Below are 21,391 nucleotides of genomic sequence, written 5' to 3' on the forward strand. Positions count from 1 at the left end.
TTCGTGTTGGGGGAATAGCTAGTGCGCCCCCCCCCCCCATTTTTAAAAGGTCCAGAAGAGAGCGTCACGGTGCTGTGTCCCAGTAGCCACCACGGCAGAATGCGGCATCCTCGTTCCTGTGCAGGAACTTTGGAACCTTTCCTCCTGGTTGCCTGGTTACAAGATCATCTGTCCAGAGTTCCCCAGAAGGGGCTTGGCTCGGGAGCCACGGGAAGGGGAGTCGGGAGAGTGGCTGCTGTTGGGAATGCAGTGAGTACATTCGATCATATCTAATTCCCATTTATATTACGTCGGACAGCCCCACTGCCCAGCTGCCCTCTTGAAGCCTCGGACCGCTGGGGTTTTTTGATGCATGAATGAAGACTGGGAAGTGGGCCAGGACTTGGCTCATGGGCTTCTTCATCATTTATTAGCTTCTAGTTTTAATTGTTTCCCGACTTCTTTCCAGATATTTATCTAGCAAGAATTGTCAGTTCTTGCTGCGCTGTGCAGGCACAAGGGGCAGGCGCCAACTGCAGAATTTTAACGGCTCTTCTGGGTGGCGGGCAGGCTTTCAGTCGAGTCCAGCAGGTGTTGGGAAAGCAAGTACCTACTGTGTGTTGGACGGTGCCGCATGATGAAGGGATGTGGGGATGGAGTGGACGAGGCTGCTATGATAGGGAGGCCTGTTGTCCCTGGGGAGGTGGGGAGCCAGGTACTACCACACAGAAACTTACATGTTGTCTCAAGCGCCACCCGGGCTACAGGCCCGGGACGTGTGACACGAGGCAGAGACCTCTCTAAGCCTCAGATTCTCTCTGGAATCCGAGGTGACAAGGCTAGCAAGGGTTAGTGATGACACACTGAGATACCCGGCAAGTACTGGGTGGGGGCAGGCCATTCTTTTTGGGGTGCTGTGTCCCAGGGAAGTGTGGGGGGGGCAGAGCAGGGACAGGACTCTGGGCTGGGGATGTAGGCCATGGATGTGCTACCTGCCTTTTCATTCTGGTCTCCTCTGTGAGACTGGGCTGTTGGGGGAGCCCCGCAGAGGACACATGGGAAATGACAGGGGTGCCATTGGCGGCTTCTCTTCCTTCCCTTCCAGAAGGAACCCTAGGTTGAGTAGACCCGCCGTGTTGGTTCCTGTGGTGGTTTGGTGAGGTTCCTGGATCAGGAACCAGGACTTGCTCGTGTGTGACCTTGGGAAGTCCTTCCTCCATGCTGGGCAGCCTTGGTTTCCCCATCTGGTGCTGGTTGCGGGGGGAACTGGGCGATCTTGCTTGTCACCCGCCCCTGGTTTCGTGATTCGGGTAGCCTTAGTTAGGCAAGTGTGAGTTAATTTTCAGCCTCGGGTTCCTCATCTTTGAACTGCAGTGAAAGTACGTACCTCTGGGATTGCCGTAAGGATGGAACAAGGCCCCGCTGACCTGGGGCCCGTGCTGCGAGTCTGCCGGCTCTCTGCGGGTCGTTGTCGTCAAGGGCAGTCAGTGCTGTGGTTAAGATGATGGGCTCTTGAGCCAGACTATCCAGGCCTGGGTCTCGGCACTTTGCACGGGACCTCCTCAGAGTCTCACTCTTCACTCCTCTCCCTGAAAGGCGGAGAGAAATGAGCTTACTCTTAGGGCCATTTTACGGACAAGGAATGTCACACTAAATGACAGATGCAGAGAAGTGGGGTGCCTTGTCCAGAGTCGTCCAGCTAGTAACTGCTGAGCCTGGACCAGAAACCTGTAGCATTGTGCCCATTGCTTGGGGCGCATGGGGCAACACTACTGGGGGGCCAGCCATGCCCTGGGCCCCCAGCTCTGCCCCCACTGTGGAGCATTGGTCCAGAAGCTCCAGCTCCTTGGCAGGCCTGGCCCACCAGACCTGGGTGCGTTTTCTGAGCCGGTGCAGGCCATTCACTGACTGCTGCCTCCGCCACTGGGGACAGTCTGGGACTGGAAATGTTTGTTTCCTGCTCAGGCCTGGAGGAGGGAGGACAGGTCCCTGGTGAGGCAGTCCTGCCACCAGCCCCGACTTTCCCGATTTTGCTTCTTCCTCATCATGTTTAGGAGAATTATGGAGAAGACCGGGAAGCTTCGTGTGCAGGGCCATACACGTTTCTCACAGATTTCCCATTTTCTTGGGAACTTGTTGGATTTGCCATTTGCTGTGGGGCCATAGTGATCGGCAGAAACCATCAAAACCTGCAGGTCCCTCATTCACATTGACAAGCCTGGAGGCCAGTAACATGGCTGGACCTCGTTGGCATAGAGAATTGATTTGAGGGGGAAGAAAAGATGGGAAATAACAAAATCCCTCAGTTTGTCAGCTTGCTTCTTGAACGTGAGGTTAAAAACCCATTTTAGACTTGGGCTTTTTAAAGACCGATTCCTTCTGAAATTTGGCCGAAATGATTTGAAACAAAACGATCGCAGACTTGATCAGAAAGTGGTAATATCAGGCTCTCTTCGTGGTCTGGACTAAACGTCTGTTAACAGTAGAGTTTGTAAATGTGTGTGTGTGGCTATTGTTTCTTCACTCACTCGTGCTCATTCTTATGATCCTGGGTTTGGGTTTACCCATTTATTTTATTTTTTAGAAGGGAAGCCTTTTTTTTTTTTCTAAGAGAGAGTGGTAAGAGGATTGGGGAGATCACCCTTCTGCAGGCAGAATTTGAGCTTTCCGGCATGTCGTGCCAAGTCGATGGCTATTATTCCTCCAGAAAATAATGTCCTTTTTTTTTTTTTTTTTTTTTTAACTTGCTTTTAACATTCTGCCCTTGGCATCTGTTCCAGGCATTGTGGACGAACGTAGACTGTGTTCTGACAATGGGTTAAAGCAAGCACTTATTGAAAAGCATTCTCTACTTAATTACATTTCCTTCTTCTGGAAGCTATTTTAATTTTTTTTTTATAATCACATGTTAATTGTGTATTAGCGGGGCCTTTCTGATTAGTTGAAAACATAATGAAACCTTTGTAAACAACACAGAGAGAAAGAAAGAGGAACGTGTGAAGCAGAGACAGTGGTGAGGAGCCAGTTCTAAGAGGCCCAAATAACTACATTTCTTGCTGCCAGAGAGGGGTGGAAATTGTACCTGGAAGTCCCTTTTCCGTCCTCCCTCTTCACTCGATCCTGCTGTCATTCATTCATTCATTCATTCACCCACTCATTCATTTATGTGCTCGTTCACATTCACGGCAATAGCTTCCTCTGTTGAGCACTGACCAGATGAACGATTCTTTACGCGCATGCCCTACATCCCCTACAGGTGTTCATGCCACTGGAGGAGAAGAAACTTAGCCCCCGGTCTCATGTTCAGCCGAGGCTAGAAGCAGGAGAGCCGGATCTGTCAGGCTCAAGGACCCCCAGCCCTGGGGTGGTTCTGGAGTCCCCATGCCCCTTCCTGGGCAGAACTTGCTCCAGTCTGGACACAACCTGGTACCTGTCCAGAGGGCATATCGGTTGGAGGAGCCACAGGGCTGGGCCTCCTGGGGGGGGGTGGGGGGGGGAGCAGGGGGCCAGGGGGAAGGTAGCTTGCACCGACCTTGGAATGTGGCAGCCAGTGTTGGTTTTTTGTTTTTTTTTTTTGTTTTTCTTCCTGCCTTTTAACATCTTTATTGAAAGCCCCAGCCCCAGTTTACAACCCCTGTTGTGGTGAGAAGGGCCCCGAAGGCCGAGCTCTGTTCCCCATTTAAAGGGCTGGGCTTCCAGGGGTTTTGCAGTTCCCAGGCTGTTATTAGGGAAGCGTGGCTGGGGCGTTTGAAATGCAAGTGCTACTGTGAGCGAGCGCCAGGTTCACCGTGCGCGCTCCAAGGAAAGGCTGCCAAGACAGTGTTGTGAACAGCCGCCAAGCAAAACACGCGCATGCCGTCCAGTGGAGCCAGCTCACTTCTGCAAATAGAGGAAAAATTGACTTTCTGATTTGGAGTGTTTCTACAACTAAGAAGAATCACTCCAGTGATTGTTCTAAAAATATTCTGGAGGCAGCACGTTCTCGAAGGCCTTGGGATTCTGAGCGGTCCTTAATTGTACTTTTTATGTAATCTCTCTGGATCGTGTGTTTTTTTAAAAAAGGAATTTACTTAAGCCTGCGTGGTCATCTCCTCGCTCCCCCCCCGCCCCTGTCCCCCCCCATAAGTATTGCTGCAGCGTGAAAGAGTGCCGCACACAGCAGAAATTGTATTTTTATCTCTTTGACTTCAGGAAGTATATTTGGGTTTTCATCTCCTGCAGCCGCTGTTGCAAGGCTCACATCTGAGCAGCCGAATCTAGGGCAGCCCCTGACGTCCCTTCACCGGTGGCAGAGCCCCGTTCTGGAGGGAGGCGTCCTTCAGATGGAAGGGTTTTGGAGGAGGGCTGGGGAGCGGGGGTGCTGGCACCGTTAAAGCCCCCCTGCTCCCCCTGCCTGTTCAGGTTGGCATTCCCCTTTCCAAGGCACAGAAGCCCCCCTGGGAGCCCTGGACCCGCCGTCCCCGGCGACTCTGGGATTCAGATGATTTCTGTAATGATGAAACTGGCTGGGATGCCCCAAGCTCGCTTCTTGCCAAAAGTGAATGATGTTGGTTCCTCCTCCTTCTCTCTCTCAGTTTCTCTCCACCCTCTTTCCCCACCCCTCCTTGCTCTCTTCCTGATTCCCTTTCTCTCCCTCTCTCTCTCTCTCTCTCTCTCTTTCTCGTGCAGTCAGTTTTTCCGCAGGCTCAGCCGCAGAGCCTACAAGGAAGCCGGTACTGAAGGTGAGGGGTCTGTCCCCAGGTTGTGAGTCCGGACATTTGGGGCTGGATGATTTCTCGTTGTAGGACTTCGAGCAGCACCCCTGCCCCGACCTAGTAGATACCGGTCACACCCTCACCTCTGCCAATTGCGGCAATCCAGAATGTCTCAGGACGTTGCCAAAATTCCCTACAGGGGCAAAACGGTCCTCAGTTGAGTACCACTGGTCTGGCCTTTTATCCCAAACTTACGGCCAGAAAAAGGCCCGGAGACTATTAGGACCCATTTTTAGGTTTACCAATCAGCATTAATAGCAGGTTGGAATCAAAGGCCTTGGAAATCAAGCATGAGTCCCCCACTTGATTTTTACCCCCAAAGTGAATTTTTGAAAGAAGTCGCAGGATGAGCCGGGTTTGAGTGGTGGCAGTTCTCTCTCAGATGTTTCCTCCGTGGAGCTTTGAAGACAACTCGGCTAGCATTAGGTTACTGATCATCTTATCAGTGAACCAACAGTTGTGAGGAATTTGCCAGTGTTTTTGGCATCGTATGCTGGGACGTTCTCCCCTTTATTGCCCTTCCTCCTTCGCTTGCTCGCACCCTCCCTCCCTTCTCTCTCCTCACTTCCCTCCTTCCCTGAGAGGTTGTTACCCCATGGTAGGCACCGGACCTAGCCTGCTCACGGGCAAGCCCCTCATTCTGACGACATATGCTGTCCCCATTTACAAGAATCGTGGTATGCGGCTTGAATGTTGACTCATTCCTGGGGCAGCTGGGAGGGTCAGGTGCCAGGTGTCATTTCATCCATCAGCAGACTCCTCTAGATTTCTCGAATCTAGAACTGGGTGGTCGGCGGGTTTTGTGCCGGGCTTCCTTGCAACGCCGCGTGGCCAAGTATGCGTGTGACCGCAAGAGAGTGATTTCCTGGGCTCAGCCAAAACCCAGGCTTCCGCTGGCTTCTCTCCGCCAGCTGGCCAGCAGAGCCAGCCTGGAGGTGCAAGAGCCATTTGGAATTCACAGGACTGCACCTCCCCTGGGGCCTGGGCTTCTCGGCTTCAGGTTCTCCAGTGCAAACCTGACAGCACCATCCTGGGGGCCTCCTGGCTCCAGAATGTACAGGCAGTTTGGGCTGCAGCTCCCCTGCCTCCCCCCGTCCCCCCCACTTGCTCTGCCCTTGTCCTTTGTCATCACCAGCACAGCTCCCCTGCCCCTTGGCATTGCTGCTGCTTTCGTGTGCCCTTGGTGGGGGTAGGCAGGGGGGAGCAGTGCTGTGAGATCCTGCTGGCATGGGCGCTGCAGGCCAAGGGCAGGAGCCACATCTCCACCAGCCCCGAGCCACGGTTGGATCCAGCCATTGGGCTGCCCAGCCACCATGCTGAGGCTGCTGGTGTTTGGAGAGGGGCAGTGTTGAAGGCATGCATGTAATTGTCTCCCCGTCGCGCGCGCGCGCGCGTGTGTGTGTGTGAGAGAGAGAGAGAGAGAAAGGGAGAGAGAGAGAGAAACTGTGCATGAGCGAGGTGGAAGTGCTCGGTCTGGCGTTTCCATAACCTCTGTGGCATTTGGTACGTCTCTGAATCCTCCCATTTTCTGATCACGCCTGGCAGCTTGGCTGCACACGGAGCACCCGGAAACTTCGACACCGAGCTGTGCCTGGCGAGGATGACCATCTCCCGGCTGCCGGCGGGTTGGAGGAAGCTGGCACCGTGGCAGAGGCAAAGCGCTGCAGAAGTGCCGCAGGTTTTTCATATGGAAATGTGAAATAATGGGGTGATTAAATAGAGCTGTATATTAAAGTACATCTGACATTAGAATTACCATAATGTGCTGTAGCCTTAGGCTGAGTACTTTATTTGCCATCTGCGTCGGCCCAAAATCCCCCGGGGAAGCGCTAAAATATTCTGAATAAACTCAGCTCGAGTTCTTATTGAGAGTAAAATACCATTTGTGGCACGTCGTATTGATTCGTCTTAATTGTGGTGCAGAAAAGAACATTCACTCGCTGATGACTTTTGTGCTCGGTGACAAGCTGGCTGGAGTAACTCAAACACTGCAGTTGGTTAACCTGGACGGGGCCAGGCGGGCACCTTGGCTCCAGCCAGGGTGCCACGGCGCTGCCACGGAGCCACCCCGGGCGCGCCACTGTAGGGGGGCTCCCCGCCAGCCCCACCCCGCTCTCCTCCAGGGAGGGTGTTGGGGCGATGGGCATCCCATTCAGGGGCGGGGGGATCTTCGCAGTCTGCTGGCAGGCCCCTCTCCACGCCCGGCCCTTGCCTCCAGCCACGAGAAAGCGCTGACCGGCTACGGGCTACGGAAGGACGGACGTGCGGTGGGTCGTCCTCCAGGGGCCGTGGCCTTGGTCTCCGCCTGTGGTTGGAGAGATGTGCCGTGCATAGTGAAGAAAACAAAACTAAAAGAAGAAAAAGAGAAGGGGAGGAACACATCCACCCGAGCAAACCCCAGCTTGGCTGGTTGCTGGTTGGTGGCCGTGGGACCTGGTAACGGTCCCCGCAGCCCTCCGGGAGGGGGAGGGGTGGCACGTTAAAGACAGATGACTCGTTGGTGGGAAAACACTTGGTGATCCAGACAGTGCCCCCCCCATTCACACGGTCCAGTTTTCATCCTATAATTGCCTGTCATTATACACAATTTAAATATTCAAACATCCTCCACAAACCTTGGGCTAGCATGTTTTTATTACAAATTCAGAACAAGGGAATAACCTTTAACTTCAGAGACAAATGAGACAAATTTACAAGTGCATGTCTGCTGTTTTCTTGTGTTTTATCAATCCCTGCGGACTGGAGCACTTTGGCTATAACGCCACTCTGAACAGTATACATATATTACTACTTGTTTGCAGTGTGTGGGTAATGAGTCCCCTTTGCATTAGCTAAGCTATATAACTCGGCGTCGGGGCTCTCCGTAACGTCAATTATCTCCTCAGAGCTAAACGCACCCTCCATTAAAACGAGATTTACTGCCCCTGCAATACTTCTTGGGGTGGAATGTGGAGATTTTTGTGGATTTAAGGAAAGGAAGGAAGCCTTATTCCTGCCTTGTGAAGGAAGTCATGAATAATGGAGAAGAGAGACTTCCTGTGTCAGCCAGAACGCGTGCGTGAAGATACCCACGAGGTGTGCACACGCCCGCACACACCGGCTCTCGCACACACCGGCTCACACACACTGGCAGCTCACGCCTTGAGTTGTTGTTTTTTTTACCTGTTTATTTCTTAATTCACTCTATTTTTCCATTAAATGATAAGGAGGATTTGCTTCATGCTTCCCCTTCACATTCTCTGCTAAATTCCCGTCCCCGGGGTGCTACAGTACTTTCAGAAGACCTCATATAGTGGGGGGGCTGGGGGGGCAAAACCACCAAAATAAGTCTCAGCCCACCAGAACCCACTGTTGTAGGTCGTTTTCAGAGAAGCCTACAGAAAGATTTCAAGGGAATCTGACGACGCATTCATCTATTTTGGGGAAGACGTACTATTTCCAGCTGATTTGCGTTATGTAAAGGGGGGGAAGCTCTGTAAAGATGATCTTGAGGAATTTTCGAGAATGCCATGAGTGAGTTGCCACATACAAAATCACTCCGTGTGTCCTGCCTCCGGCTCTTCCATCTTACTAGCAAACACCACCGTTCTCACCCTTCCCCGAGATGCCCCCGCGGTCAGCAATATTGCTTTGTTTCGGGGCTGGGTGGCTGTTTCCTGAGCCTGAACTGCACACCTGGTCTGACCACAGAATCGAGCAGTTGAAATCGAGACTGTCTGGGGAAATCTGGGGTGCATAGTGCCTGCAGCTGCAGTTCAGTTCTAACACTCCTTTGTTCCACTGAGAACCTGGACCACCCTGTTCCTGACGCTGGCTCACAGGCCTAGGGCTTCAGATGAGAACCTTGCTGGGATAGTAGAACTCCTGCTGGAGAGAGCGATTTAGAAGCCACCTTATAGGCTAGTGAGCCTCATAGACTGGATTTTAAATGTCCTCTTTGTATTTTCCAGGCCCCCCCACCCCCACCCCTACTCCCGGTTTCATTTCTTTATATCTTATGGTTTCACAGTTTGGAAAGTGTGGATCTGGTCTCAAAAAGAGCCCTTCAAGGGGTTCCCCTTCATCCTTTGGTTGTACTGACATTTTGTTGCATGGAACAGTTTTTGACTCAGGTAGGCCTTGAGTGTGGGTTTGAAAATCTTCATATTTAAAAAAAAATATATTGGAGTTTTCACTGTGATGGAATTGAGAGCAATGGAATTTGATCTGTATCCGGCTCCGTTTCTTTGTGTTTTCAGAGCCTCCTCAGATTGATCTGAAACCCCCCTTTCAGTCCCACATCCTTTTCCTTGCCTCTGTGAATCTGGGGTCCCATTTCCATGCCTCTGTGTATGCAGTTTCCTCTGCCGGGCACCCTCTTTTTTCCTTTCTTTGCACCACAGACGCCTTCTTCCTTCTGCATTCAGCTCCAGGAGCTCCTCCCCAGAGAGGTCTTCCTGACCCTCCCACACTGGCCGTCTCTCCGTCCTCTGGATGCTGTGCCTCAGGTCACAGCCTCTCCTAGTGCCCTCGCGGCCTGAAGCCGTCCTAGACACGTGTGGACTCATTAGCGCCTGCCCTTGTCTGCAGGCTCCTTGCGGGCAGACGTTCATCGCTGTGTCCCTCCACTCAGCCCAGGGCCTGGCGCCCAGCAGGTGTTTCTGTGTCGTAGGGCCAAGGAAGGGGGCGGAGCAAAGGACTACCTGGTATTGGATAGATCTGTTCATCTTTTGCTACCACAGTGCGGTTGCTGGGGTGCCAGATGTAGTGTGAATTGGGTACTGTCCTGATGCACCCCTTGGCTTCCTTAAAAGAAGGATAAGGACACCTGAGAGCAGCCCCTCTTCTCCACGTTTAATATTTAGCCCTGGGTTTGGACGGTGAGTGTGGGCGAGTGAGGACAGCCCTGCATGACGAGCGGGTGCCTGTGCAAGCCCTGGCAGGCACGTCCCTCCCTGACTGTGTCTCCCATTTCCCCTCCAGGGCCTTTCTCTTCTGTGGCGCCCTGAGGGTGTGAGTGCAGGGCCTTCCAGCCTCGTCTTCTCCCCGCGTCCGGCTGGCACTCCCGTCCGTGCCGTGTTCCTGCCGGCCTGCCTCCTCGCTGGGTGCTCTGAGGTTCCTCAGCAGGCTCCGCTCTGCCTCAGGATCCTTGGTGTCCACTCACCCACCCCTGCTCCTCAGCTCCTACCTGCGGCCGCCTGGAGGGGTGGGGTCATGGCCGATCCCTCTGACTCTGCCTGCCTGAATGACTGAATAGAGGTGAATGAATGAATGAATGGATGAATGAATGAGAAGGGCTTGTCCCTGGAACATTTGGGACACAGTTAGGTTTCCTTGGGTTCACTCACTTCTCAGCTGTGCTTCTTTTGCTCAAAGCAAGATCCGGTGGTGTTTTTGTGCACCTGGCTGCCTAGGGGAACGTTGGAGGCTTGAGTTGGAGGCTGTGGGGAGGCTGGAGGCCCGGTCTCCCAGCCCTGGTGAACTCCAGGCCTATGAAGCACACAGTGTACGTCCGCCACAGGGATGCTGGCAGGATCCGTGGCCTGTCCCCAGACACTGTGAGGCGGAGCGGACTTTTCCCACCTGTGTAAGGTCTCTGTTCTCAGTGAGCCGCACACGGCATTTCCTGCATGAAGCCTGCAGCTTGCTGGTGGTCATGGGTGCGGCTGGAGTGGTCTGTGTGCCTGCTCCGTGCCCCTGCCCAGGCCCATGATAGTGGAGTCTGCAGTCACCAGCTGTGTGTCTGGACGCAGCACAGGCCCCGGGCTCAGACCCTGTGTGAATCTGGCTTCTGTGATCCAGAAGTCATGTGACCTTGGGTCCCACATTTAGCTGTGATGAGACTTCATTTCTTTTTTATATAAAGTCTGGATTAAAACCCACTTTCCAGAGTTGCTGTGAGCATCTGCCCGAGAGCACAAGTCCAGCATTGGCACGTGCAGATCGCATCGCATACGAGTGAACACGCCAAGGTCAAGGACAGATTATGATAGTACGTGTGATCAGTATCAAGTAGCATTCCCGAAATGCCCGGGGAATACAGCGGCGGTGGTGCTGGGTCTGAAAAGACATTTCTCAGGCAGAGAAGGAAAGGCAGGTAATCTGGGCGCAGGAAACGGCAGGTGCCAGCCTGTGTGCAAACACGTGGCCCCAAGGAGAGGGCCGGGACGGTGAGTGACGGCTGAGTGCCTCGCACTTCCCCTGGGCAGCGGGGCCGTCAGCCCTGTGGTATGGGAAGATGGGGGGGGGGTGCTCGCCCGCCCTGCTGACGCTGGCTTAGAGTGGGGCGGGGCGGTGGCTGAGGCCTAGTGTCCAGCTTCTGTTCGGAGTCCCCTGGGATCCTGGCCTGCCTGGGTGGTAGGTGCTGCGGCTGAGAGGCGTGGGCGTGTTGGGTGGGGCCTGTGCCCGGCGCGCCCAGGAAGGGGTGTACTAGCTGAATGCTGAGCTGAGCCCTGTGGGGCCAGGCGGGGTCACCCAGACCCGGGTGGACACCTTCGTCCAGGTGACGATGTGGTCAGCAGTGCTGGCCGTGAGGACACAGGTTTTCGCAGGTCACCCACAGTTCTGAAGCACGTGCACATTAGTCCCTGTGTGGGTGGCCACAGTCACAGCAGTGGCCAAGGCTAGCTCGGTCCCTGTCCTCAGGGAGCTTGGAATCTAGCCTGGATGATGAATTTTAAATCGATAACCCAGGGCCAATAAGGTGGCCTTGAGCAACTCGCTTAAGTTCCCCGAGCCTCCTTTATGGCTCCTGTCAGTGGTCCTCACGGTGTGTAGTTATCATGAGGACTAAAGGGGGCCGTGCAGACGAGCGCACCATGGCACAGGCTCTAAGCCCAGTTCCTCCAAGCCCGTGCCGCCTTCTCTCTGCTGGCACCCCGGCTGCCTACCTAGCTGTGCTCATACGTTGCATCAGATGATTCAGAGGGGCGCCAGGTGTTCATTCCCCCCTGCAGCGTGAGCTCTGTTCATCTAGGGCGAGTACTGGCGGATGCCCAGGGTGCCCAGCTCCTGTCTGTGCACCGAACAAAGGAAGGGCCAGTGGGGTCTTTGCTCCCAGCAGGACACACACCGCCACCTGGTTAATTCAGCCCCGTCTCACCTGGGCCGCCATTTACCGGGCTTCTGTGCCCTGGGATCCACGGAGGGCAGAGGCACGCTCTGTGTGGTAATAAGGATCTAGAGGATTCCAAGGCCTGGAGGGAGAGTGCGGATTGGCCACGTCTGCCACGGGCAGTGGTGGAGGGGCGTGGGCTCCGTGAGGCAGAGGCTGGCTGAGCCCCAGGGAGACCACACAGGAGTGGTAGATCACGCCCCCCCCCCCCAGCACCAACAAAGCGCATCTCTTACTTTTCTATGAGATGTAATCAGCATGATTTCACCGAGTTACCGTAGTCCTGGCCCAAAGCAGCCCATCTCCACTTTCTGGTTAGCACATGGGCTGGAACGAAAGGTAAGGTACTGAGGCAGGGCCTCCTCGTTGCCATGCCCAGGTGCCTTGGCCTGGGAGCCCCAAGTCTGTACATGTTTCTCTCTTGACCGGGCTTTTATCAGTCAGCACAGGGCTCAAGAGCGCAGCCGGCTGCGGGGCCTCAGGCAAACCGCCTTGCCTCTTCCAGACCTCAGTGTTCTCCTCCGTGAAATGGCGCCAGTGACCGTTCTTATTTCAGGGCTGGTGTGGAGCCTCGGGCAAGGTCAGCTCTACTTAGCTGTGGACAGGCCTGTGTAAGGATTCAGTGACGGGCTGTGGTTACTGCTGTCGTGAGTATTCCCATAGCGCAGCTTGGAGAGGGGCTGAGGTTTGACGGCGTACCTTCAGAACAAGCAGGGGTGGTTATAGATGTCCTAGACGGCCACGCTCAGAAATAATAGAAACACAAAACCTACAAAAACTGCCGAGGTGGCCAGCTGACATTTTCTTTCCGGGATCATGAAAGGGGAGATGAGTGTTCAACTAACAAGGGGTCTACACATCCAAGGGATAATAATGATAATAGTTACTATCGTTTCGGAACAGTGGAGACAATATTGTTAGCAGTTACAGATTTGGGAGCTGGACTGGGTGGCTGGCCAGTGAATCAAGCCCTCTCTTGGGGCACAGGGGACCCTGGAATCCAGCATCCTGCCCCTGCATCTGGGTCCTGGGTCCTGTTGTGCTCCACACCCCCCCCCCCCCCCCCCCACCACCATGGGCTTACTTGCTTTGTGAAACGTCTCCCTCCAGGGGCCAGGCCTGCGGTGGCCTCACTTGGGTTCCATGAAAGGATAATCGGTGCCCTTCACCGAAGGGGCACACAGCGTGGCCGGAGAACCTCTTTCTTGGCCATTTTCATTGTAAAACAGGCCCTGACGAGTGTAGCGGGAAGGATCAGTCCCTCAGGTGGTGCTGAGCGCTGGAGAGTGGGCGGGGAGTGAGCCCAGGGTCGGGAAGCCTGAGTGGGCCACGGCCCTCTCCCTGCTGGCTGTGGGTCTCCCTCCACTTGCTGTCCTGAGCTTTATGGCCCGCTGGCCAGCGGGCAGGGATACAGCCCTCGCCTGACCTTGCTCGGAGGCAGGGTGAGTAACGACGAAAGGCGCTAACGCTGGCCAAAACGCTAACCCAGCGGCAGAGCGCTCTGCAAACTGCGAAGGGCTGTGTGAAGCCGTAACCCGGTTCTTCCATCAGCGTCCGAGGGCCTGGATTCTAATTTTGCCTCCAGCTTTGGAGAACGGCCCGGTCAGGATCTCACCTGTGGCCCTGTGTGAGCTGGGGGCAGGGGGCATCCTTGCTGCTCCTCCGAGCAGCGTCCCCCGCAGGCGCCAGTGCCGTTCCACGGGGCGTCAGTGGCCTTTGGAGAGACCTGTTAAATGAGCTCGCTCAGCTGTGGCCTTTTCATTGAATAATTACTCAATTAAAGGTGTTTTTTTTATTGAACATCCCTGATACCTTTATTGGTATTATTAGAGTAACCGGCATAATAAGAAGGAACAATTATTTAAATGCTCATTATAAAAAAAAAAAAGGAACAACAACCTTCGCAGCGGAGGGAGGCTCTCAATCCATTGTAGGAGGGTCCAGTTGCCGGTCGGTCCCCAAGCGTCCCCGTAAGAAATGATGTTTCCTCACCGTGTGCAAGTTTTCACTTCCCTGGAACCTCTCATGCGTGAGGCAGGCTGCATTAAATTCCTGGCGGGTTTTATCACAGCCAGACTTACATAGAGGGGCACCCCTGAAACAGGCACCGCCAGGTTCAAGGACACACAGAAACTACAAAGCCCCACTCACACCGTCTGCAGCGTGGTGCTCGCTTTACACAGGGTGTCCCCAGACAGGATCTCACTGGGTACCCCCAGCCCTCTTTGTGGAGGCAGGTACCTTAGTCCCATTCTACTGATGTGGAAATCGAGGCTCAAAGAGGTTGTGGTTTGAGTGACTTCACCGTGCTGGGAATGTCAAGGCAGAGGTAGGACCCCAGGCCGTCACCCAGGCCCCCGTCACCTAGAGACGGCAGGGAGGGTTTCCAGGTTGAGAAAATCATAAGGACTGCTCTAAAGAGCCAGTAGAGCAGAGAAGATCCAGTCTGGGGTCCTGCGAACCGAGAGTCAAAGTGTCTGAGGAAGGAAGCAAGCAAGCAAGGACAGACACGGGCCCTGGGTTCTGAGTCGCCAAGCCTGACTGCATGATCGAAGTGCAGCTGACATTTCTAGGTCTGTAGGCCGCGTTTCGTGTTGCTGAGTACGTCGCTTCAGAATAATCTAGGCATCCGCCTATCACGCGGAGCCCCAGCAGCCATGCTGGCATTGTGGTGGGACGTGGACCCTGTCTGAGCCGCTGGCAAAGTGGTCGCCTCGTGGAACCTCCAGCTCACCTCGGGGCACGTGGCCCTGAGCTTGAGGTGGGGATGACCTCTGGGCCTGGGACTGGGAGGGAGCCATCCCTCTTGCCAAGGGTCTTCCATCGTGTTTAAAAATGAGCTGTCCAGGACTGGTATGCTGCGAGTGTAAAATATTTAGTGAGTTTTGAATAGAAAAATGTTCTGAGTGGCTCTTCGAAGACTTGCGACGTTGCTCACTTGTTAAAAGTGAGCAGCCCTACTGCTCAAGGCTACTTCTAGGCAAGAGAGAACCATGAAGTGGCAATATGGAAATGAACATTTTATTAAGAAAAAAAAAAAAAGCTGGGGGATAGTGGAAAGAGCTGTCTGGGGAGGGCCTTTGAGGGCTGCGAGATTTAAAAAAAAGTCAGAAGCTGTCAGATCCTGGGAAGGCCATCGCCTGCAGTGCATCTTGCCATCGTGCGGAGGGAAGTCAGGGAACCAAAGGGGTTCAGGGCTGCGGGAAAAGAAAGAGTTCACCCCGGCGTGAACAGGGGCCCTGAGATCCGATTTGATGGACATGTAGCTCTTCCCCACCTGATGGTGAATTACGGACAGGTAACTTCCTCTCTTGGCTGCTCCAGAGTTTTAGAAGTGTCTTTTTAAAATTTTTTCCTTTTCTCCTTTTTTTTTTAAAGCAAGAAGTGGAAACATCTGAGCTCTTTAGAACATGTAACTACATGCTTCCCAGCAGCTGCCATGTTGAGTTAAAAAAATGTTTTAATCGGCCATTTCGGCTGAAGAGCAGTCTTTATTCCTGGCCTGCCGGGGAATTCTGCATTTTCTTCTGATAACTGCATTCCTCACCTGCATTAGAACTTTCTAGAAAATATGTGGCCGTCAGAACAAGAAACAGGAAATGCTCTGGAGCTGAAGCCCAAGGAGATGAAGATGATGAGCAAAGACACTGGGAGAAGGGGGTGGTCCCACTTAAAAAATGAAGAAACAGAGCAGCTGTGTACCATAAATCGATTAATTAGAGTTTCCGAAAGCCAAGGTGAAGGGTACAGAAACAGTCTTTAATTTGAAGATCTATGACCTTGTGGGATGTGGCACTTCATTTGTGTTATTAGCTCCTGTGTCAGAAAGGGACATTTTATTTATCTTCTTGTTATTTATTACGTATTTATTCTGCCTTGCTCTCCAAGAGGGTGTGAGGAGGAGTACTAAATATTGTGGCTTCTGGCCGGCTCTCTCGTGAGGGCTCTGTTCTCCCAAGTACATTAACTAATAAGCTAGGGCAGGAGGTGGTGTTCTCTGCCAGCTAAGGGCATGCCGGAAGGGAAGGCCCAGGGTGGGCACCGCCATATGGCGGGCGCCCCATGAGAAACATGGCGGCCCAGGGCCTTGGAAGGCCTCCCTGTCGTTTTCCAGGTGGGGAAAATTCTCCTCGGGGACTCCAGCCTGGGGAACTGAATTGCCCAGATGGACTGGGTACACTGGAGAAAGAAAATGGCCTCAGAAGTTCCCCTGGAAGTGTCTGCAAGCGCAGAGTGAAGCCAAATCTCAGGATTCTTTCTCCTCTCTGTCCTTCCCCCTCCCCGTGGGTCTCCCTACCACCAAACACGCAGACGCAGAATAGGAGCCGAGAGCGAACTGATCGCTGTGGGGCACCACACTCCTGAAGCACGTCTTGGTTTCCAGTGGTGGGTGTTCTGGCCCAGTTGGTGTGGGGGTCTGGGCGGACGCCCACCTTGCCCGCCAGACAGGCCGGCCCCTTTCTGTGACACCACGCGCACTGCGTGGGGCGGGGAGGTCTCTGTCCTCTGAAGCTGTCCATCCGAGCCTGTGGAGGACAGGGCATGGGGTCTTTCAGTCACTTGGTTTTTACAGCTAAGTGTGAAGCCCCCTGAAAACATAACTCGTGTGCTGAAAACAAAAAATAAATCTCTGCGCGGGATTTCGAAAGGTCTTTGGGGAAAGGCTGAGATGGGGGGGGGGTCTTCGCCACTCTGCACCCTGCTGTGTTCTCAGGTCACCTTACTGATTTGGGGTCTGGAAATTAATTTGCAGCTTTGGCCTCACCAGGGAGTCTGCGGCTACCATACTTTGTCAGCGTTAAAACCTTCCAGGTACAGGAAAGTTTGAAAGAACAAAAGGGGTTGTTGAAGACCGAGGCTGTGATGTCTTGTTCCCTGTTCCCGCCCCGGCTAGCCAGCGAATCTCGAGGTAGAAAGCAGGGCCTGCCCGCACCTGCCCCTTTTAGAAAGCATCAGGAGAGAGTCAGACTGGAAAAGCAGTAGGCTGCCCCCAGAAGTGGAGGAGGGCGGCCACAAGACACCTTCTGGATGAAACGTTCAACCTCCGTTTTATAACCACTCCAATGATGGACAAAGACAGTAACATTTTTGGCTCAGTGCCACAAGTGTCCACTAAGATTTGCTCCCGATGTCACCAGAGCCAGTATGTAACAGATCCACACTTGCCACCATCCATCCTGACCACCCCATCAGATCTGACATTCTCGCATTCAGTTCGCCTTCCCGCCGAGGACTTCACGTACGCCATGGCTGCCTGCCTCTCCCCTGCCAGGGGCCTATGGAGGCCGGATTCCGAGAGGTGGTTAGGGGTGTGTGTGAGGCCTCAGGGAGAATGGGGGGGGCAGTGAGCTTCCTAACATGCTAAATTCCTTCTGTTTCTGTGTATTCGTGTGTAAATTTGACGGTGCTTTGTGCATGTGTGCTGGTGTATGAAACCGCAGAATTTCCTATAGCTGAAATCCCAGATGACACAGAGGTATCAGCCATTTCTCTTTAAAAAAGTTTGCTGGGCAATTGAGCTTGACTTGTGTTTTTTAGAACCCCCTTGGATCAAATATGGCCTAATTGGTTCTCAAGGTGAAGGAGAGCAGCGAGCGGCGCTATTTCCCCCGGCCTCTCCCCCCGCATCTTGTGGGGCCTGGAGGGATTTGAGACCCTCATAACTGGAGGAGGGAGTATGACTGGCTTGTAGTGGTAGAGGCCGGGGATGCTGCTGAACTTTCTACAATGCACAGGACCTCCCCCACCCCCGCCCGCACCCCCAGTCATACTGGTCCAAATGTCAGTAGTGCCTTGGTTGACAAACCCTGGTCTGTCATGGTTGTGGGTGTCCCGGCTGTTTTATCATTGATTTCAGGCATTCTCACAACACGGCCTCGTTTGGCTTCGGAGATAATGGGGTAAGAGGAACGTTTCTTTAGGGGAGCAAGCCGAGGCCTAGGAATTGGGGGTGCTTGCTGAGGTCGTGTGGCCGATCAGGGCCCTGCCGGGCTTCTTCAGCCCTCCAGTGGGGTCGGGTCTTGGCCGGAGGGTCCGACACATCGCCGGCAGGCCCGCTCCGAAGGGGCCCCGCAGCCGCCTTCCAGAGCCGCGCGGATCCAGCACTGGCTTCATTCCCCCCGTGCGTCTCCAGGTCAGTGGCCCCGCAGTGCGCGCGCCCGGTCTGCTTCTCACGCGCTCTCTGCCTTTCTGTCCGTGTGTCTCCCCAGGTAAAGATGAGCCTTCCAGCTACATTTGCACAACATGCAAGCAGCCCTTCAACAGCGCGTGGTTCCTGCTGCAGCACGCGCAGAACACGCACGGCTTCCGCATCTACCTGGAGCCCGGGCCGGCCAGCAGCTCGCTCACGCCGCGGCTCACCATCCCGCCGCCGCTCGGACCCGAGGCCGTGGCCCAGTCCCCGCTCATGAATTTCCTGGGCGACAGCAACCCCTTCAACCTGCTGCGCATGACGGGCCCCATCCTGCGGGACCACCCGGGCTTCGGCGAGGGCCGCCTGCCCGGCACGCCGCCCCTCTTCAGCCCGCCGCCGCGCCACCACCTGGACCCGCACCGCCTCAGTGCGGAGGAGATGGGGCTCGTCGCCCAGCACCCCAGTGCCTTTGACCGAGTCATGCGCCTCAACCCCATGGCCATCGACTCGCCCGCCATGGACTTCTCGCGGCGGCTCCGCGAGCTGGCGGGCAACAGCTCCACGCCGCCGCCCGTGTCGCCGGGCCGCGGCAACCCTATGCACCGGCTCCTGAACCCCTTCCAGCCCAGCCCCAAGTCCCCGTTCCTGAGCACGCCGCCGCTGCCGCCCATGCCCCCCGGCGGCACGCCGCCCCCGCAGCCGCCCGCCAAGAGCAAGTCGTGCGAGTTCTGCGGCAAGACGTTCAAGTTCCAGAGCAATCTCATCGTGCACCGGCGCAGCCACACGGGTGAGAAGCCCTACAAGTGCCAGCTGTGCGACCACGCGTGCTCGCAGGCGAGCAAGCTCAAGCGCCACATGAAGACGCACATGCACAAGGCCGGCTCGCTGGCCGGCCGCTCTGACGACGGCCTCTCGGCCGCCAGCTCCCCGGAGCCCGGCACCAGCGAGCTGGCCGGCGAGGGCCTCAAGGCGGCCGACGGCGACTTCCGCCACCACGAGAGCGACCCGTCGCTGGGCCACGAGCCCGAGGAGGAGGACGAGGAGGAGGAAGAGGAAGAGGAGGAGCTGCTGCTGGAGAACGAGAGCCGGCCCGAGTCGAGCTTCAGCATGGACTCGGAGCTGAGCCGCAACCGCGAGAACGGCGGCGGCGGGGTGGCCGGGGTGGCGGGCGCGGGCGGCGTGGGTGGCGCGGCCAAGGCGCTGGCCGACGAGAAGGCGCTGGTGCTGGGCAAGGTCATGGAGAACGTGGGGCTGGGCGCGCTGCCGCAGTACGGCGAGCTGCTGGCCGACAAGCCCAAGCGGGGCGCCTTCCTGAAGCGCGCGCCGGGAGGCGGCGACGCGGGCGGCAACGGCACAGCGGGCGGCTGCGGGGACACAGGCCCGGGTGGCGCGGTGAACGGGCGCGGCGGCGGCTTCGCGCCGGGCGCCGAGCCCTTCCCGGGCCTCTTCCCGCGCAAGCCGGCGCCGCTGCCCAGCCCCGGGCTCAACAGCGCGGCCAAGCGCATCAAGGTGGAGAAGGACCTGGAGCTGCCGCCCGCCGCGCTCATCCCGTCCGAGAACGTGTACTCGCAGTGGCTCGTGGGCTACGCGGCGTCGCGGCACTTCATGAAGGACCCCTTCCTGGGCTTCACGGACGCGCGCCAGTCGCCCTTCGCCACGTCGTCCGAGCACTCGTCCGAGAACGGCAGCCTGCGCTTCTCCACGCCGCCCGGGGACCTGCTGGACGGCGGCCTGTCGGGCCGCAGCGGCACGGCCAGCGGTGGCAGCACGCCGCACCTGGGCGGCCCGGGCCCCGGGCGGCCGAGCTCCAAGGAGGGCCGGCGCAGCGACACGTGCGAGTACTGCGGCAAGGTGTTCAAGAACTGCAGCAACCTGACGGTGCACCGGCGGAGCCACACCGGCGAGCGGCCTTACAAGTGCGAGCTGTGCAACTACGCGTGCGCGCAGAGCAGCAAGCTCACGCGCCACATGAAGACGCACGGGCAGATCGGCAAGGAGGTGTACCGCTGCGACATCTGCCAGATGCCCTTCAGCGTCTACAGCACCCTGGAGAAACACATGAAAAAGTGGCACGGCGAGCACTTGCTGACTAACGACGTCAAAATCGAGCAGGCCGAGAGGAGCTAAGCGCGCGGGCCCCGGCGCCCCGCACCTGTACAGTGGAACCGTTGCCAACCGACAGAATGCTGACCTGACACTCGCCTCCGCGTCTGCGCCACTTCGTCCCCCCGCGCGGTCCCCGGGGCCCGAGGGAGGCGGCCCTCCAACCTAACCTGTGTCTACGAAGTCCTATGGAAACCCGAGGGTCGATTGAGGCAGTAAAAATTGTGGAGCCTTTTAACTGTGCAATAATTTCTGTATTTATTGGGTTTTGTAATTTTTTTGGCATGTGCAGATACTTTTTATTATTATTCTTTCTGTTTAAATTCTTTTAAGAGATTTTGTTGGGTATCCATCCCTTCTTCGTTTTGTTTTTTTAAATTTTTTTTTTATTTTTTTGTTTTTGTTTTGTTTTTAACCCAGTAGTAGCCTGAGCAATGACTCCCAAGCGATGTAGAAGGGAAGCTTATCTTTTAAATTATAATTTGGGGGGGAGGGCGCTGCTTTTTTGAGATTTAAGCTAAGCATGTGTAATTTCTTGTGAAGAAGCCAACACTTAAATGACTTTTAAAGTTGTTTACTTTTTTTTTAATTCCTTTTTTTTTTTTCCCCTTTGGTCCTGAAATAAAAAGTGGCATGCTGTTTTTTTGGGGGGGAGGGGTGGATGTACAGCGGATAACAATCTTTAAAGTTGTAGCACTTTGTTTCAGAATTGGAATTGACATGCAGCACTGATGATGTCCTGAGTAACAGAGGCCTTTCCTGTGTTGGTTTCAACCTTTACTTACCTAAGGAAACGTTTTCGGGGTGGGGGAGAGTCGGAGGGCCCTCCTCCCCCGGAAAACTCAGCACTGCCAGAGAAATAGGAGTTTTTGAGAGCTGCCAGGGAGATGGCCCGAGAGCTACAGTTGTGCGTCACCAACAGGTCCGGACCTTTTCTTGGGGTGTCCGCGTGCCCTGGGATGCCGTCTTTGCTCTTTGCTGTAGACGAGGCTTAAATACCTCGTCTTAAATAAAACGGGCCGAGGGTCCTTTTTTGGGTAGGTGGTGGTGACCTGCAGTGACACCGAAAGGAAGGAACCAGCGGTGTTCTTTCAGGCTTCTTCTGGCCTGACGGCTTCTCTCTCTCTCTCTTTTCATCATCCCCCACCACAGAAATCCCGAGTCGCATGTTGCTACCAGTGATAATTGACCGTGTGTCAAGCAGACAAGTGCCCCGATGAGGTGAACTGAGAGAAGGTAGTATTCTCTCATTTAATGCACACTGATGACATTGTACGGACAGGCGGGAGAATCTTGCGAATTTCTGTTCCCTTTTACTGGAAAAGCAGG

General features: G+C 55.1%; 1 protein-coding gene across 4 annotated transcripts in view; it reads left to right on the plus strand.

Annotated features, from left to right (window-relative positions):
• Positions 1-21,391, plus strand: part of BCL11B (BAF chromatin remodeling complex subunit BCL11B) — a 97,139-nt gene that overhangs the window by 72,012 nt on the left and 3,736 nt on the right. For all 4 annotated transcript variants that reach the window (XM_040641447.1, XM_040641449.1, XM_040641448.1 and 1 more), the window contains one exon: positions 18,036-21,391. This exon is cut by the window's right edge and continues 3,736 nt beyond it. In XM_040641447.1, the coding sequence (XP_040497381.1) occupies positions 18,036-20,086 (2,051 nt within the window). In that variant the 3' untranslated portion in view covers positions 20,087-21,391. The remainder of the gene's footprint in view (positions 1-18,035) is intronic.

This window comes from Ursus maritimus, unplaced genomic scaffold (assembly GCF_017311325.1).
Source record: "Ursus maritimus isolate PB19 unplaced genomic scaffold, ASM1731132v1 scaffold_25, whole genome shotgun sequence".
Classification (NCBI taxonomy): Eukaryota; Metazoa; Chordata; class Mammalia; order Carnivora; family Ursidae; genus Ursus; species Ursus maritimus.